Below are 17,030 nucleotides of genomic sequence, written 5' to 3' on the forward strand. Positions count from 1 at the left end.
AAACAAAAATAAACTTAAGATGGATGTTCACTGAGTTGGACATCATGTTACATCATATATTTTGGGTTTATGGTATATTTTGTTGACAAAACACACACACAAAAAAAAGAAAGGTTAACGCCATAAAATCTCGACACGAATTCAGACGTAAAAATATTAATCATTTTCATCAAATCCTTGGTGGATGACTGCATCTCATTTAGTGTCGCACGTTGGCACAGACATCAAATACATTCCAGAAGGAACACTTGCTGCTCTGTTTTTGCTTTCACTCTCATTATTTAACTTTGTTTGATTGAGTTTCAAGAAACGAGCGAACACAAGTAAAGCCACAAGACTACGACAGACACTGGGAAGTGTAAATGTGTTTTAGATGTCAAATTAAAGTTCTTTAGAGAGCGCCAAAATAACACTCAATATGAATAACATCAAAAAGTGGATTTGAGAAGTGAAAGTGTTTTGGTTGCCAGGTGTAGTGTGACACTTGTACAACACTTGTACAACACTTGTACACAGTGTACACAAAACGTCTCTATCGCTCAAATATTTATTTTGGACAAATCAGTGGTAGTGTGGCTATCAAGATGAATTATTGCACAGGAGTCCCTCGGGCTGGCCACAATAAAAGGCCACTTCCAAAAGTTGCTGTTGAGTACAGTTAATTTTGACACTTCACAGACAAGTGGTTACTTAGGATTTTGGTTATGGTTATGGTTTTATTTCATTTGAACATGCATCAGATTATATTTGAGTGCATCCCATAATCAGTTCACAGTTCCACATGTCCAAAAGGAGTAGGAAGAAGCAAAGCTTATTAAATCCTACCCCTCCATCTGGTACTTTTACAATCAGTAACTGTTACATTTGTTCACTTCCTGCTTTCCTAATATAGTTTAAGTTTTTTATTTTTTATTTTTTTATCATGTACCAAAGTACGAGGTGATATGAGCATCCAATGACATAATGGGTACCATAGTAAGTGTCAATATAGTGATATATATAGCACATCATGACTGGTTCAAGACTCTTCATCCTTGTATTTAGCAAACATCAACTGCTTGTATTGTTTCTTGAATTGGCTCATCGTTGTGCATTGTTTGAGTTCCTTACTCAATCCATTCCATAGTTTGATTCCACATACTGAAATGCTATGGCTTTTTAACATAGTCCTAGCATATAAGTGTTTCAAATGTAGTTCTTCCCTGAGATCATATTTCTCATCTCTTGTAGAGAAGTATTGGATGAAATTTTTAGGTAATTGGTTGTTTTTAGCCTTATGCATTATTTTAGCTCTTTGGAAATTAACTATATCAGCAAGTTTAAGTATTAGTGATTTTGGAAATAAGGAGTTAGTATGTTCTCTGTAGGTGGCATTATGAATTATCCTTACTGACTTTTTTTGCAGTACATTTAGCGAGTGAGGATTGCTTTTATAGTTATTACCCCATATTTCCACATAATAAGTAAGATATGGTAGAACTATAGAGATTTTACTTATGACTTAAAACAAAACACCCCCCCAAAGACTGACTATCTGGGGTCAGATATCAGACAATGGTGTTTACAGTATAGGTCGTCAATTTACGTATGTTATTGCTTGATGCCAAAACAAAACTGGAAGCTGGAAAATTTAATCTTTTTTAAATGTAATATCATGGCTGATTGATAGTAATGACCATAACAGACAGGAAGTACAGTAATACCTTGTTTATCGCTGGTAATTAGGTCCAGACCCGACTGTGTTCCCGGGTATCTGCGACCTTGCTCTTGTGTAAATGAAAATAAAATGCTTGTTCCATTTTATGTTTGAAAGAGTTAGTGCTAGAGTAGCCCTTCAGTCAGAATAAATGTCCAATTCATCCAAATGTCAGAAGAACTGAACAGAAGTGGCCTTTTAAGCACCCCCAAAAAACCTCCACAGTAAGAGCAAAACAAACCAGAGTGAATGGACCATGAAATGATGGCACAGAACAGCTACTGGATAGAGTTGTATGATTTTGGCTGACAAGGACAGAGGCCACTGTGAAATCATGGCTTTTTAACAGTTCTGCAGTTCTGCAATATGAGTGTGTTTTTTTACGGATGAGTTGAGTTGGAGTCTATCCTAGCAGACTTGGGCTGAGAGGCGCGGTACGCCCTGGACTGGTTGCCAGTCAGTCCATCAAAAGTCAGTCACAAATCTCTCCTTGGAGTGGATGTATGAATAAAACCTGACTGCGTAAAACTGCAACAATGTCACATCATCATTGCAAATTCTAATGACAAAGAAGTATACGTAATGGCAGGCATCAGTAAGTGTAAGAACAAATGGTCACATATGGATTCTCTTTGTAATAGGAAATACAGCACACCGTGATAGCGCTGCAAACAAAGACTTACCCTCAGGCCCGGAAAGCCGCCAATACCAATCCCACCAACAGGCCCCTGTGAAACATCACAGCAACATCCTAAGTACACAGGACAGGATACTTAAAGAATTGCACATTCTGCATTCCCAGAAGTTCCTATTAAGACATTTAACCAGCTCTATTTTATTAACTATACCATCGTTTGATATACACTGTACAATAGTATATTAGTAATGTATTATTCCGCATTAATATGAACAACTATGATTAACTATTGTGTGGTTAGATTTTGGAACTGTATGAAATAACCTAACTCTTCCACACCAAATCCCAATTTCAAGCCCATCAAACACCTTTGGAATAGATGAAAATAAATTACAAGCCCTCTTGCCTAACATCAGTGACCTTCGACCTCACAAATGATGGATAATGGGGGAAAAAATCCCTTAGACACACTCCAAAATCTTGTAACTGAATCAGTCTGCCAGAGTGCTGCAAAGGCTTGACCAACTTCACATTTCATTCAACTTTCAGTTATTATATGTGCACGGCCTGGTATCCTAATACTTTTCTACATATACATATATACATACAGTAATCCATTGTTTATCACGGTTAAATGATAAGTGAATCTCTGCAAAGCAGGATTCATATTTTTATTACATGTAATATTTCTGTAGTTACTGCACAGAAACGTGTTTACTACCTTCTACATATGTTTTTAACATTATTAGAGTCATCTAGAGATGAAATAACACCCCTATAGTTACCTTGTATTACCCTAAAAGGTAAACGTAATGAGAAAAATAAGTAATATAAGACCTAAATAAATAAGATATGCTGATGTGTGTTGCAATAAATGTGTTTCTGACATGTGGAGAACAGGAAGTGATGTCAAGAGTTCCGAGTTGAGTGGATTAAGGCCACAACAATGTTATTATCTATCCATCCATTTTCTATGGCGTGTATCCTCACTAGGGTCACAGGGGTGTGCTGGAGTCTATCCCAGCTGTCTTCCGGCGACACCCTGGACTGGCCGCCAGCCAATCATGCCTATGTTATCATTCTGATTATTATTGTGTTGTTTTTATTATGATTATTGAGCTAATCAAACTTGCAATATGAGCCTGTTCTTGCGGCAATCAAGTCTGATGCTTGTGTGCCTCACCAAAAATTACAGGAATATTACTGACATCTAGTGACCAGTGTAGAATACTACATAGCATTACGTTGTTGAATGCATTTTCTGAATGCCTTATATAAGTGATAGAGTGATAGGGTGAAGCCTTAAAATTTGAACTGTGTTTATATGTATAAGTTTCAACATCATTCATCAGTTCATACCTCGTTCCCATCAGGACCAGTCGGCCCCCTTTCACCAACATCACCCACCACACCCTGTGGAGGTAACATATCCACACTTAGTTGCATGTATCACATGTAAATATCTTCATTACTGAAAAAGTGGCTGAGTACAATCTGTATAGCATGCAATATAATGTTATTATATGGTTTGCCCCCATATAGATGTCGAAAAAAATCAGTAAATATTGGTTTATTTTCCAAAATATACCCATCTAGCTAGTATATTGTCAGCTTGTGGACTACCTTGATCATAAACTCTGATCTAGATCATACTTACAAAGAAAAAATCTTAAAAATGGGTAGCCTCTGCATTTAAAGAGAGTCTGATGGCTTGTTTTTATAACAATAAAATACATCATTACTTACTTGTCTGTTAAATTCCAATAATAATTTATAGCCATTTCAGTATAATTTACTGTTTCTGGACCGATGCCAGTACAAATACAGTACATTTCGGATGTTCTTTGTCACAATATGAAATCCTTAATGAAATTATTGCTGACTCGGCATTGTTTTGGCAACAAATGACCACAGGAACAGCAAGTGCCCTGAACTGACATTTTCATCAATATCTGCTTTTCTTTTCTGTTCGACAGAACAATATAAAAATCTACAAAGAAAAGTGTATATTACGGGTCTTCCTTTGGGACCAGGTTTTCCAGGAGGACCAGGTATGCCCTTGAAAAAAATAAAATAAAATTAAAATTAAGCATGAAAGCATTGATATGAACATCAAGAGTATGCTGCTATTGTTCCATTCTAAATTCATTCATTCATTTTCTCCCGCGAGGGTCGCAGGGGGTGCTGGAGCCTATCCCAACTGTCTTTGGGCGAGAGGCCGGGTACACCCTGGACTGGTCGCCAGCCAATCACAGGGCACATATAGACAAACAACCATTCACACTCACATTCATACCTATGGACAATTTGGAGTCGCCAATTAACCTAGCATGTTTTTGGAACGTGAAACCGGAATACCCGGAAAAAAACCCCACACATGCACGGATAGAACATGCAAACTCCACACACATAACATTATATTAGATTACATTATATCAGATACATGATTACATTTCTTTTTCAAGTGTAAAAACAAGGTTAGTGTTTCGTGATCTGGAACGGAGACTTTAAGATAAAGATTTCTTGTGACTCTAACCTCAAATGAGCGTGGAGAGGGATGTGGGAATTCATTACCAAAGTGGAAAATCTAACTTATCCGCAAATGTTCTAATAAGGCTATAAATGGAAGCTTAAAATAATTGCTACCATATGAATTACACTGCAGTCTTTAACAAAATCACAAGGCAGCTTCGATATTTGAAAAAGAAAAATAACGGCAAAAATATTTGTAATAAAGAAAGATCCATAGAGATAAATACATTAAGTTGATTCAATATCACTCACTCTTTCTCCCTCCAGTCCTATTGGTCCAGGAATACCAGGAAGTCCAATGAAACCCTGAAAATGGTCATATCACATGATCATGTCAGTTCATACAACCTTTCTGGACAAGACAAACTTTCAGGATTAGCCATTTTCATATAAATTCTCACAATGTGTCTGCACCATATACAAAAAGGTAAACAACTTTTTGTGATGTTTACATACATGCTGAAGTCAATATTTATCTAAAATATGTAAAATCTAGACGCATCAGGTAAGTTTACATAACACACAACATAGGAAATGGGCTGTTTGGCGAGAGAGAAGATTAGTTCATCATTAATGATTTATATTAGTAATTAATGTGCTGTTCTTACTCACATACAAATAGAGTGACAGATTCAAACCAAACTATTTACCATTCACTTTTATCACAATGATCGTGGCATTTTGATACCATTTCATCTCTAGTCCAGTTATATTATATAACTAAAATATACAGAATGTCCTCGGTTTATGATGCTTGGTAGTTATGGACAAGCTCCCATAAATGATGTATGTTATATATTTTTCAAGTGTTCTGTAAGTGACTTACATCACTCTTGCATCTCAATGTAAGCTGCAACTCTCTAGTAGTAAAATGTCCTCTGACAAGCTCCTTTCACCACCATTCCCCTTTGTTTTCATTTTGCTTGTTGTCTTGATCTAGCAGCAACCCTCCTCTCTGGCAATTGACCACAACCAAAAAGAGCCGGCCTTTAAATAGTATGTCCTGGAGCGTTGACTAACACCCAACAATGTCTGCAACACTCCAGTCTAGTGTGTCACAAATACAACCCAGCTCTTCCTCGTTCTCTGGAGCAAGACTGAAGCCTTGACACTGTCCTAATCCTTTCAGGAAATGAAGTATTAAGTGCTGCTGAAGAAAAAGAAAAAAAAAAAAGAAGGAATGAGAGCAGGGAGCTACTGGTACTCACACGAACCCCTTTAGGCCCCGGGTTACCTTCTGGCCCGGCAGCACCCTGAAACAACAGAAAGAATGGTGACAAAATGTATTTGGGGAGTACCCTAATGATATTTTTTATCAATAAAGTAAGGTCTGAAGCATGTGACAATACAAAGACAGTGAAACAAAACAATCGGTTTGCTTTGTGATGTTGTAATATTGATTGTTTAACTGTCATTGGACAAAACAAAATTAAAACCAATCAAATTCAAACTAATCAAACCAGTTGGAGCTTTGTTGCAAAAATAATCATTATCGTGAAATAGGCTGTTCATCATCATCTAGTTAAAAGTGTTGATTCAATGTCAGTTTCTGCCAGTTACAGTATTAATACCCATGATCTATTGATGGCAAAGGCAAAAAAAACGTTCCCTCTTTGAGCTGCATAATCAAGGCCTCTGGCAGCGTGCCATTGCTGCTGAATTTGGACGCAATAAGACGGTCATTTGAAACTTCTTCAAAGAAGTCAAGTGGTAGACCTCCAAAAAAAATTCACCAGCCCTGAGCCGGAAGATCTGATTGGCTGTCCATCAAGACACGGGATAATCCTCAACCCAAATGAAGGTTGATGTCAGTGCAGTTCTGTAATCATCAGATGGTTACCATCAGAACAAAAGCACGTCCTCATCTCCTTCAATGCCACAAAATTGAGCATTAAGACTTTGCACGAGAGATACTGTATTCACTGACGAGAAAAAAATGTAACCTTGATGGTCCTGATGTGCTTCCATGGCTACGGGCATGACAAGGAGATCCCACCTGAGATGTTCGCTACACTGCAAAGTGGAGCAGGCGCCATCAGGGTCTGGGATGCTTTTTCCTTCATTGGAACAATGGGGCTTCAGGTTGTGCAGGAGCGTCAAACAGCAACTGGCTATGTGGAGATGTTGCAGGCGACACTGAAGACCCTCGTCTGTGTGATAATGACTGGAGTTCACAATGCCCACCTGACAAAGGACGTCTTCCAGAGGAATGACATCACTGTTTTGGACCATCCTGAAAAATGGACGTCAGTTCCAGACAGTGGATGCCCTCCATAAAGCAAACTTATTTCCATTTTAGGGGGTTTTAGTTTTTTAAACGCTGATGAACAGCCCATTTCCGCTTAATCATATTTTGTCTCACTCCCGCTTTTTTCCCGTTATTTTTTTGCATTTTGCAGCTCTACTATGCTAGATTTCAACTAGTCATCAAATGTTCATATATGTGTATAAAAAACAGCCATACAGTGGTCCCAGTTTCTGTGGGCCATAGAATCATTAAGTATAAATAAAATAAATGACCAAGAACCATGTTTTTGTATTTTTCACTGCACCTGCCTGCCAGGGTAACCTGCAGCCCCGGCTTCCCCAGGAAGTCCTGGTACGCCCTACAACAAACAACCAAAGAGAGAGAGAGAGGGAAGGAATGAATGAACAGTGAACAGTGTATAGGGAGATTAGATGAACGGATAAAGTGAAAGAGGAGAACCACAAACCCCAACCAGAGTTGGCAAAGTTGGAATAAAACAAGCACTGTTCATTCCAGACAGACTCCAGCAAGACGGCCTCATCTGCTAACTGTTCCTTTCTGCACCTCTTCAACCAACCTGGCTCAATCTGCTGCTATTAATGTTGTAATGTCATTTGGAATTGATTATTTGATATCATTATCTAAATATGTTTTTTTGTCAACAGACAAAATTCCAATTCCAATTCATTAAAATAGATTTTTAAATATTAATCTTAATATTTTTGTGTTTAAATTTACAGTGTGATAATTCACAGCATCAAAATTCACAAAATGGTGCTATAATAAACTATAAACTATAAGCTACATACATTATTATACTGCATTATGTCTATAGTTTCATGATTATAAATTATTAATATAAAACGTACTTGTTCTCCTTGCAGTCCAGATGGTCCTGGATAACCTTTAGGACCCTTGAGAATGGAAAAAAGCAAATGCATTAAAATATATTAGTATATTCATTCATTCATTTATTTTCTATCGCTCACGGGGGTCGCGGGAGGTGCTGGAGCCTATCCCAGCTGTCTTTGTTTTTGTTTTGCATCTACACACTGATCGGTTTGATGCAGTGACAAATATCGATCGAAAATGGTAGCCGATCGATTGCCGCACCCCTAATTGGTATACATTCCAAATCCCAAGTGAAGTGTGTTGTTATTTACCATAGAGTACATATTGTATATACTGTATGTACAATATCAATGCATTCAATAACATGCAATGAATCGATACAAGTTAGGACTAGTTTCATACGAAAGGAGAATCTTACCAGCGGACCTGGAAATCCATCAGGACCGGGCAGACCTGGCGGACCTTTATCACCCTTTCGAACAAGCATAAGAATAATTAATTTGATAATTTGAAAAGTATTGCAATATATAAGTACAGTCAAGTAAACAAATAAAACACAAATGGATAAGAAAACAGTGAATTGAAATGAGTGGACTTTTACTTTTACTTTCCTATGAAATAAGCACCAGTTTTACAGAATAACACGTGGAAACTACTAGAAAAGTGGGAGTTAATAATGAAATAAATGAATCTGTTGGGGCTACTGGAAATATATTGTGGGTTAAATAAAGATGTGTAGCTGTGTTGCTCTGGGAAAATATTTATTAAATTTGGAAGAAAAGAAGACAAGAATGACATGTCAAGAAAGAGGTCCTCCCACAACAATCTGGACATACTTTACCTTTTCTCCTGGTGGAGCTTGACCCGGAGACAGCCCTGGGTCTCCTTTTGCACCCTGGGATGAAGACATGGTCAAAGGTTAAGGGAAGCAAACCAAATCTGTTCCAGATTCATCTTTTACTGCTACTGACAAAAAGCATTTTTAGGGTTGTCCAAATGTAATGCAATTAACCCATCAGCAAAGCAGAATGACTCAAAAACCCTGAGAAGTATTTTGTAGTGTTAGTGTTACTGCCACGTATGCGCAAATGGGCAGTTGGAGTGGTGGTCCGCTCATTCAGACTCTCATGACAACCTGGCACTGCCGGCTTACAAATACCTCACTACTCCTACAACCACTGTTACATGTGAGAAACTGTTCTCAGTTGCAGGCAAAATTGTAAATAATTATATAAATAATGATGTCAAAAAGTTAGTGTGTCTTAGTAGCCAGCTAAAGGCCACATTAATGTGGTCAACATTCATCCATTCATTTTCTATGCCGCTTATTCTTGTGGTCAACATTGATCTGGATAAATGTTTGTTTAGAAAAAATATATATTATTATTCTATTTTCAACATGAACATGATTTTACAGTTATGTTTTATATTCATTCATTTTCTACCACTTATCCTCACAAGGGCCACGGGGGTGCTGAAGCCTATCCCAGCTGTCTTCAGGTGAGAGGCGGGGTACACCCTGGACTGGTCGCCAGCCAATCACAGGGCACATATAGACAAACAACCATTCACACTCACATTCATACCTATGGACAATTTGGAGTCGCCAATTAACCTAGCATGTTTTTGGAATGTGGGAGGAAACCGGAAAACCCATGCATGCACGGGGAGTACATGCAAACTCCACACAGAAATGGTGTACAGAGGGGTGGAATTGAACTCGGGTTTCCTAGCTCACCAACCACTCGTCCGCCGTGCAGCCCTTATGTTTTACAATTAAGTGCTAATTAAGAGTGCATTTTATGTGTATTTTTTTTGTTCATACAAAAATGAATACAATTAACAAATGAAATTGATCCACAGCAACCCTGTTATTAATCTGACATAATAAATAAATCTTTAATAATTTCAGACCACATGTTTTTTAAATCATTTTTTGTTATGTTACGGTCATCTCAAAAAGCCATCCATCTTCTATGCCGCTTCCCCTTCATTAGAGTCACAGGTATGCTGGAGCCTATCCCAGCTGACCATGGGTAAGAGGTGGGGTCACCCTGGACTGGTAGTATCTAAAACATTTCCAGGCATGCTTAAAAATGATTGTGATCACTATATAAACATCTTAAGAAGTCGAGAACTAGCTTATGGGAAACATGTATTTAGTTAGAGTTCATTTTGGTTAGAGTCGGACCTTCTGGAATGGATGAATGACACTAACCAAGGTTCTACTGTATTTGATTCAATTAGATTGGGCTGTTGACCGTTTTTGGTTGGATTATCGTTTCGGATTCAGCCACTTCCGACGGTGTTGCTTGTTGTGATTTATAAACAAATATATACATCTTGGAAAATTAGCTCCAAAAGTTCCAAAAATATGATGAATTTTCATCTAATTCCTTTCCCTGTCTGTTTCTGACATGAACATGTAAGTCAAAACTATGTTGGACACTTCAGACAGTTACATGGCCTCAGTACCTTCAAGCATGATATTCTCCTGGTTTTGACTGACATCAGTTAAGGCATACTAAATTTGTGGGTGGGAAAATTCCAGTCCAGCACACAGGCATAGTTCATTAGTGTTTGAAAGATGTCAACAGCCCATGAAGCGGTTTGAAAGACCCTTTTTAACGTCCTTGTAAGCACACCGTCAAAACGTTTCAGACGGTGCTTAAAACATGTGAACTACGTTAAACTGTTTTTCCTACATTAGAGCGGAGAGTCTCGCGATCCATCATTCCACCCCCAGAAGGGGGTTTTAGATTGGAGAATGAATCATAGACAAGTCACTTGGGCATTAGATGAACAGATATTGGATTGGAGTGAAAAAACAGATGGCTGTACAAAAAATGTGGTGGCTCCAGAAAACATTTGAAGTAATACAACAAATAACCAACACAGCAAGGTCACACAGGATCGAAAACAAATGGGAAGTTTTTGTCCGACCTTTTTATAACGGATTAATTACGAGATTCCACTGTATTCTCACATGCAGACATTATAACCAAACAATATGGTGAGAAAATCTGTTTGGTCGTCATTTGGTGCCACAGTCACTGCAACCACTTCCATGCTGGGTCGCATCAACATGCATGTACATGTGTTATCAATGTTGAAAGTTCTACCATAGAATTATAGTGGAACTGACTGATGTGCCAAGTGCCATCTGCTTGGTTTTATTCATTTACTGACTTTTAAGTGGGACAAAACCTAACTACCATAATTGTTGCCATTTGGTAAAAAGACCTTAATTGAGAAAATTCTTACGGAAATTGCCTTCCCTCACTAAAACAGCTTCTAGTACTCTACGATACAGTAAGTCAACCAGAAGCTAAGGTTTTTTTTTCAAACCGTCAACAATTCGAGTTATGGCTTTCAAATTGAGTAAAGCTATGGTTATTATCGACCTTGCTTCATTTGTCACACTCTTGGTACCCAACCCTCCTGATACACAAACAAATAACACTAGGCAACACCAGGTCCCAACTTGTGTGTTGACATGGTTCTTGGAAAGTACTAAAGGTCAATGACATGAGTAATAATTCTACAGCAGCTTGGTTATTTTGTGTCAACAAAAAGATTTGGCTGTGATGGAAAGCTGTCCTGTTTTTCAAGTGCACAAAACTTAACTGTAAATGAAGCAGAAAACAATATGAAAATGCAAAGCAACATCTTTCATTTCCCCAATGGGTGATTGGCAAGTCCATCAGTGGTTAAAGTCTTTTTCTTTGTATAACAATAGCATATTTTTCATATAAGCAATGGAATTTCTGTCACTATAATGTAAATGTTGTATATTAATACACAATATGTGCCCTGTGATTGGCTGGCGACCAGTCCAGGGTGTACCCTGCCTCATGTCCGAAGACAGCTGGGATAGGTTCCAGCACCCCCCGCGACCCTCGTGAGGATAAGTGGTAGAAAATTAATATATATGAACAAAATACATATTTTTGCCTGAAAACTGACATAATGTCTCAACAATGAAAGCTAAAAAAAATGGACAGTGATAACTAATCCGTGTAATGGTCTCATTATTGAGACTTCCTCCTCCCAATGAGCCTGTCGCTCCTTCCCAACCACAGCGATAAAAGATTTACTGCCCTTTTTTTTATTACTGTTTTGTTTAAATCTTGGATTTTCATATGTTCTGTGTACAGTGGGAGTGATTTAGGTTTTAATTTTGCTGTAATTTAGGCACAAGTTCTGATTTACAGTTGGCTTGAATTACATTAGAGTCTAGAAACTGACCTTGTTTTTAACCCGAGGACCACCTGCACTACTAGTAATAGCATCCTCTCAGTCTGAGATGCAACTTTGTAGTAAAGGAGTAAATTCACATCTGACAAGCTTTTTTCACTATTTTGCTGCCACTATTTGTCTTCCGCTTGTTCTCTTTATCTGGGAGCAATTGACCACATCAGAAAAGTCTCGTCATCAAAAATGTTTCGTCATCAATTTATATCACAGGGACCGCCTGTAAACATGACATTTGTTTGTATGTTAATTAGAAGGAAGCAGGGCATATAATGACAATTAACAAAAAAGACGGCAACGTAAACTAGCCAATAAAATCATTTGTGTAAAGAAGATGTGTGGGTGCTGAATAGGACTTGAACAATTCCTGGCTTGTGTCTTCTGCTCTGAGGGAAGCCATCTGTCTCATCCCCCTCCAGATACTAAGCAGAACCCTGTCAGGAAACCATTTAATCCTGATCGAAGATGGCCACTCACCTTGGTTCCAGGTGGTCCTGCTGGTCCAGGTTTTCCATTAGGACCATCGGGACCCTGAAACATTCAAAGAGATAGAATGTTAAATACACAAAGTTATGCTTTGTTATTGATAACAGAACCGTATTGAAGATGACTCATATGATAAATACCAGCTGCTTCGTGAGGGCATGCTTGCAGTATGCTTTTGGAAACGTCCAGGCTGGGTGATATCACCTCGAATCAGTATCATGCTGTCATTGACTTACATTTAATAATCATAACCAGTGGCGGTTCTAGCTATGGGCCATATGGGCAAGCGACAGTAGGTGGTGAGAGAGCCACCAAGTGACCAGTCCAGGGTGTATCCTGCCTCTCGCCTTAAGTCAGCTGGGCTAGGCTCCAGCACACCCCCACAACCCCACGATAAGCAGCATAGAAAATTTCTTTATTTATGCTCGATATTTGTGGCCGATTGTGGCTCCACATTAACTGCTACAACATTTTCCTAACCAAAGGGGCTCTCCTGACATAAATAGACAAAGACCAGTAGACAAAAGCAGTGAGATGGCATTGCTAAACTACAAGCTGCATTTAAGCCAATAAAGTAACTTACTTGTACTAAGTAAGGTTATTTTTGTAAGTGGCAACGTATGAAAATATTTATTATTAGAATTATTTTTGAACAATACTGGTCCTCACAGTGCCTGCCAAAATAAATTCTGGTTGAATAAACTGTTGATTTGTTAATACTTGGGTTGTTTATATTGTTTATTTTTTTATATTGTGTATTTTTGTACTGTTTAACTGATTCTGTACTCTTGCTGCTGTGCAATGCAAATTTCCCCACTGAGGGACAAATAAAGGCATATCTCATCTTATCTTATCTTAAGTGTCCACTGAAGGCCCAGGTACGAAATCCACCGCCAGCCCTGTATGTACAAGTACCATGTTAGCACTTGGTTGGTTTCTATTTTGTCAATCATTTAACTGTTTGGATTTATGTATAAATCAATAACTCCGCTTTTCTTAACATTCCTTCATGACATTATTTATTCACCTTGGGCATTTCATCCTTTTACTTCAAGCATGCAAGAATTAAAATAAAACCGCACAGGCACAGACACACATCCGCACTAAAAGACACACACACTATAAATATTCTACATTCCTGCACATCTGTATCCCTGCTGCTTACAGGCCAGGCTTTGTCTCTATAACAGCCAAAAGCCTGGAAGAAAGATCTCCCTCATTTGCATGTTTATTGTTAGAAATTCAAACCTGGTTTCCACAAGACTAGCTTCCATATACCATGCACCGACATACAATGACTGAAAACTACTACTGTACACTGAAACCTACTAAAGTATATACATATATACAAAGTATAAGTATGTACAATCTGTTTAATAAGTCAAGTAAACTAGTATTTAGCTTGATAGTGAACAGTGTAGCTGCACGGCGAACAAGTGGTTAGCACACAGGCCTCACAGCTAGGAGACCTGAGTTCAATTCCACCCTCGGCCATCTCTGTGTGGAGTTTGCATGTTCTCCCCGTGCATGCGTGGGTTTTCTCCGGGTACTCCGGTTTCCTCCCACATTCCAAAAACATGCTAGGTTAATTGGTGACTCCAAATTGTCCATAGGTATGAATGTGAGTGTGAATGGTTGTTTGTCTATATGTGCCCTCTGATTGGCTGGCGACCAGTCCAGCGTGTACCCCGCCTCTCGCCCGAAGACAGCTGGGATAGGCTCCAGCACCCCCACGACTCTTATGAGGATAAGCGGTAGAAAATATATTATTGAATGACTGAACAGTGTTGTATCTAATAATTACAACTGTCACATTTATTGCAAATGTTGATCTGAAACTGGAGTAGAATGTCCATGCATGCAAAAATGTCCATGCAAAGTACACATTTTATTAGCTATTGCTGTTTTAGTGCAACATTTAGCATGAAAAAAGTAACCACAACAAAGAATCGCCACAGCTCCTTCTTTCATGACAACAGACTTAATCCCAATCATCATTTAAAAACGCAGTTGAGAACCCCCACCTCGAGAGCAACCTTGTTTCCATGACAAATACCGACACCATATGTGGCGGCTTAGTTCAAAGGCTTTGATAACGCTAACGGTTCTAGGCAGAATAATAGGTCCATCACACAGTGCTGAGCCAGCGTAGACAAGACCACAGCACCGCACAGTGCCCTCAGCTTCCGACCGCATAATGAATACAAGCCTTGCTCCATCTCTGCGTCATGGCTAAGAGGGTTTCCATGTGTTCTCCCAGCCCTTTACAAGTACATGTTTCATTTTCTACCAGCTGGTCTCATGTCCCTCACCATGTGGAGGGGAGACGATGCAAAGGGGGTGTCTGGTGTAAGACTTGTTTTGTCATAAAATCATATTAACTACACTGTGTCAGCATCTCCTGCCAGAACCAGCCCAACCAAAAAAATACGGTGCTCGCCGTACTGAACTGAAAAACCTTGAAGACAAGCTGGTGGAGGCATCTTTACAAGGAAGGAAGGAAGTAAGCTTTTATTGTGTCTTCCTTCCATACAAGGTGCTTTACAAGTAGGCCGGTGTGCTTCATTAACAATTGGAAAACAGAAAAAGGAGAAAGACAATAACTCACAAATCAACTCAAAAAGGGATGCAACATGTCGATATCCGGTAAGTATAAGATGTATACGATAAACACGACTCCATTCAAGAACGTTTTAACTGCTCAGCGTCTTGCAATAAAAATACAGCAGAACAAATACAGAATCTCCCTTAAAAATAAAAACACACTCTTGAAAAGTATCTGTCTTAGACAAGCAGCAACACGGTCAATTCTGCTGACGTAGCACTTTACTCACCCGAGAGCCTCTTGCTCCTTGAGGACCAGGTAAACCAGGGGGACCAGGAGGACCCTACATTAGAATGAACAGAGAGTGAGGGAAGGGGGAAAAAAAAAGAGTATGTTAATGGCAAGCAATAACATGCAGTTGACTGTCCCAGCCTCCATAGTGATGTGCAATAGTTATGTAAGAGCTATGAAGCTCAAAGACGGGGAACCAAGTGTCTTCAGTTAAAAGCTCTTTCTGGAGAAGCTCTCTCACAATTCAAATTTCAAGTTATTGTATTTGCGTCAGTTGTTCTTATTACATCAGAAATCATTTAGCAATGCGTTTTATAGGAACAGGTCTGTACCTTGTCTTTTTAATAAACAAACCCAATAGCCGTAATTTGTTTATGGTATTTAGTATTGCATTTGATCATACGTTTACCATTGTCCTCTATTACATTATTCCTCTTATTAAATATGCAAATGTACTCTCAACTTTATTATTTTGGTATCATTCTATTGATTTCTTTTATGAAATGTGACAGTTGGAAAGGTGCAAGCATGTGTGCCCGTTTGTGTCGGTGTCTGTTATTAGTGTATGTCAGGGATGCTTTGTGTAATACAAAACAAGTACATTTTTGGCTTTCCTATACAGTTATAGTAGAAGTACATAGGTCTGAAAACAATCCATCCATATTCATGAGGATCATGCTGGAGCCTATCCCAGCTGTCTTCGGGCGAGAGGCGGGGTACACTTTAGACTGAACTGCTGCTAATATTTCTACGATAAGGCAATTAATCTTCATTCCATACACGTTTGCCCGTTTAGGTGTTTACATCAAATTCTAATAAATGGTACTCCTAATGCCAACAACATGACTGAAGCAGGTGAAGAATAATGATACAATGAGAACTAATAAAGACCAGGAGCTGTATATAAGTTATAATACTTGCCCAGCATGCTTGGTAACGTGTCTGCAAGGCCGTAAAAATACTCCCCGTGAGGAAGAAAACTAGCTTGTTTTCAAGTTCACTCGCAGAGGTCAACACAGAGCGAGCCACTGAACTTAAACTGACCCAGGATTAAAAACAAGCCTTCAAGTAGTGACAGTAGCCAAGACATACACTTAAAGATAACAGCAAATAAAGGCCAAGCGCTTTGGCTAATTAAGCAATATTTCTGAGCCAAAGTGCTATTAATCAATCTGCAGAAAGTAGGAAGTGAATAATGTATGTAAATTGTATCCAATGTATAAATATATTATCAATGAAGTCATATTTGTAACAAGCAAGCATGCACGTACTAAACAAGTTTCAACTCATCCAAAATCATTTTCCCAGTGCCATGATCCAAGAAGAAAATAAATATCAATATCTGGGTCACTGTGGCCTTTTTGATCCACCTACAATTAAACTCAATATCCTGAGGGAATAGATTGCAGACCCATTTTCTTACAACCAATAATATTTTTCCACACAATAACAACATCACCATGATTAGATTATTAATGGCATGCCGATG

The 17,030-nt window shown here is 38.6% G+C and overlaps 1 protein-coding gene across 1 annotated transcript in view; it reads right to left on the minus strand.

The window, feature by feature from the left end:
• The window catches only part of LOC131129878 (collagen alpha-1(XXIV) chain-like), an 80,315-nt gene that overhangs the window by 47,414 nt on the left and 15,871 nt on the right, over positions 1 to 17,030 (minus strand). The window contains exons 4-14 of the mRNA XM_058073812.1: positions 15,540 to 15,593; positions 12,697 to 12,750; positions 8,807 to 8,860; positions 8,384 to 8,437; positions 7,983 to 8,027; positions 7,418 to 7,471; positions 6,074 to 6,118; positions 5,118 to 5,171; positions 4,347 to 4,391; positions 3,693 to 3,746; positions 2,380 to 2,424 (exon numbers count right to left, since the gene is read on the minus strand). Coding sequence (XP_057929795.1) covers positions 2,380 to 2,424; positions 3,693 to 3,746; positions 4,347 to 4,391; positions 5,118 to 5,171; positions 6,074 to 6,118; positions 7,418 to 7,471; positions 7,983 to 8,027; positions 8,384 to 8,437; positions 8,807 to 8,860; positions 12,697 to 12,750; positions 15,540 to 15,593 — 558 coding nt within the window. The remainder of the gene's footprint in view (positions 1 to 2,379; positions 2,425 to 3,692; positions 3,747 to 4,346; positions 4,392 to 5,117; positions 5,172 to 6,073; positions 6,119 to 7,417; positions 7,472 to 7,982; positions 8,028 to 8,383; positions 8,438 to 8,806; positions 8,861 to 12,696; positions 12,751 to 15,539; positions 15,594 to 17,030) is intronic.

The sequence above is a fragment of the Doryrhamphus excisus genome, chromosome 5 (assembly GCF_030265055.1).
Source record: "Doryrhamphus excisus isolate RoL2022-K1 chromosome 5, RoL_Dexc_1.0, whole genome shotgun sequence".
NCBI classification, from domain to species: Eukaryota; Metazoa; Chordata; class Actinopteri; order Syngnathiformes; family Syngnathidae; genus Doryrhamphus; species Doryrhamphus excisus.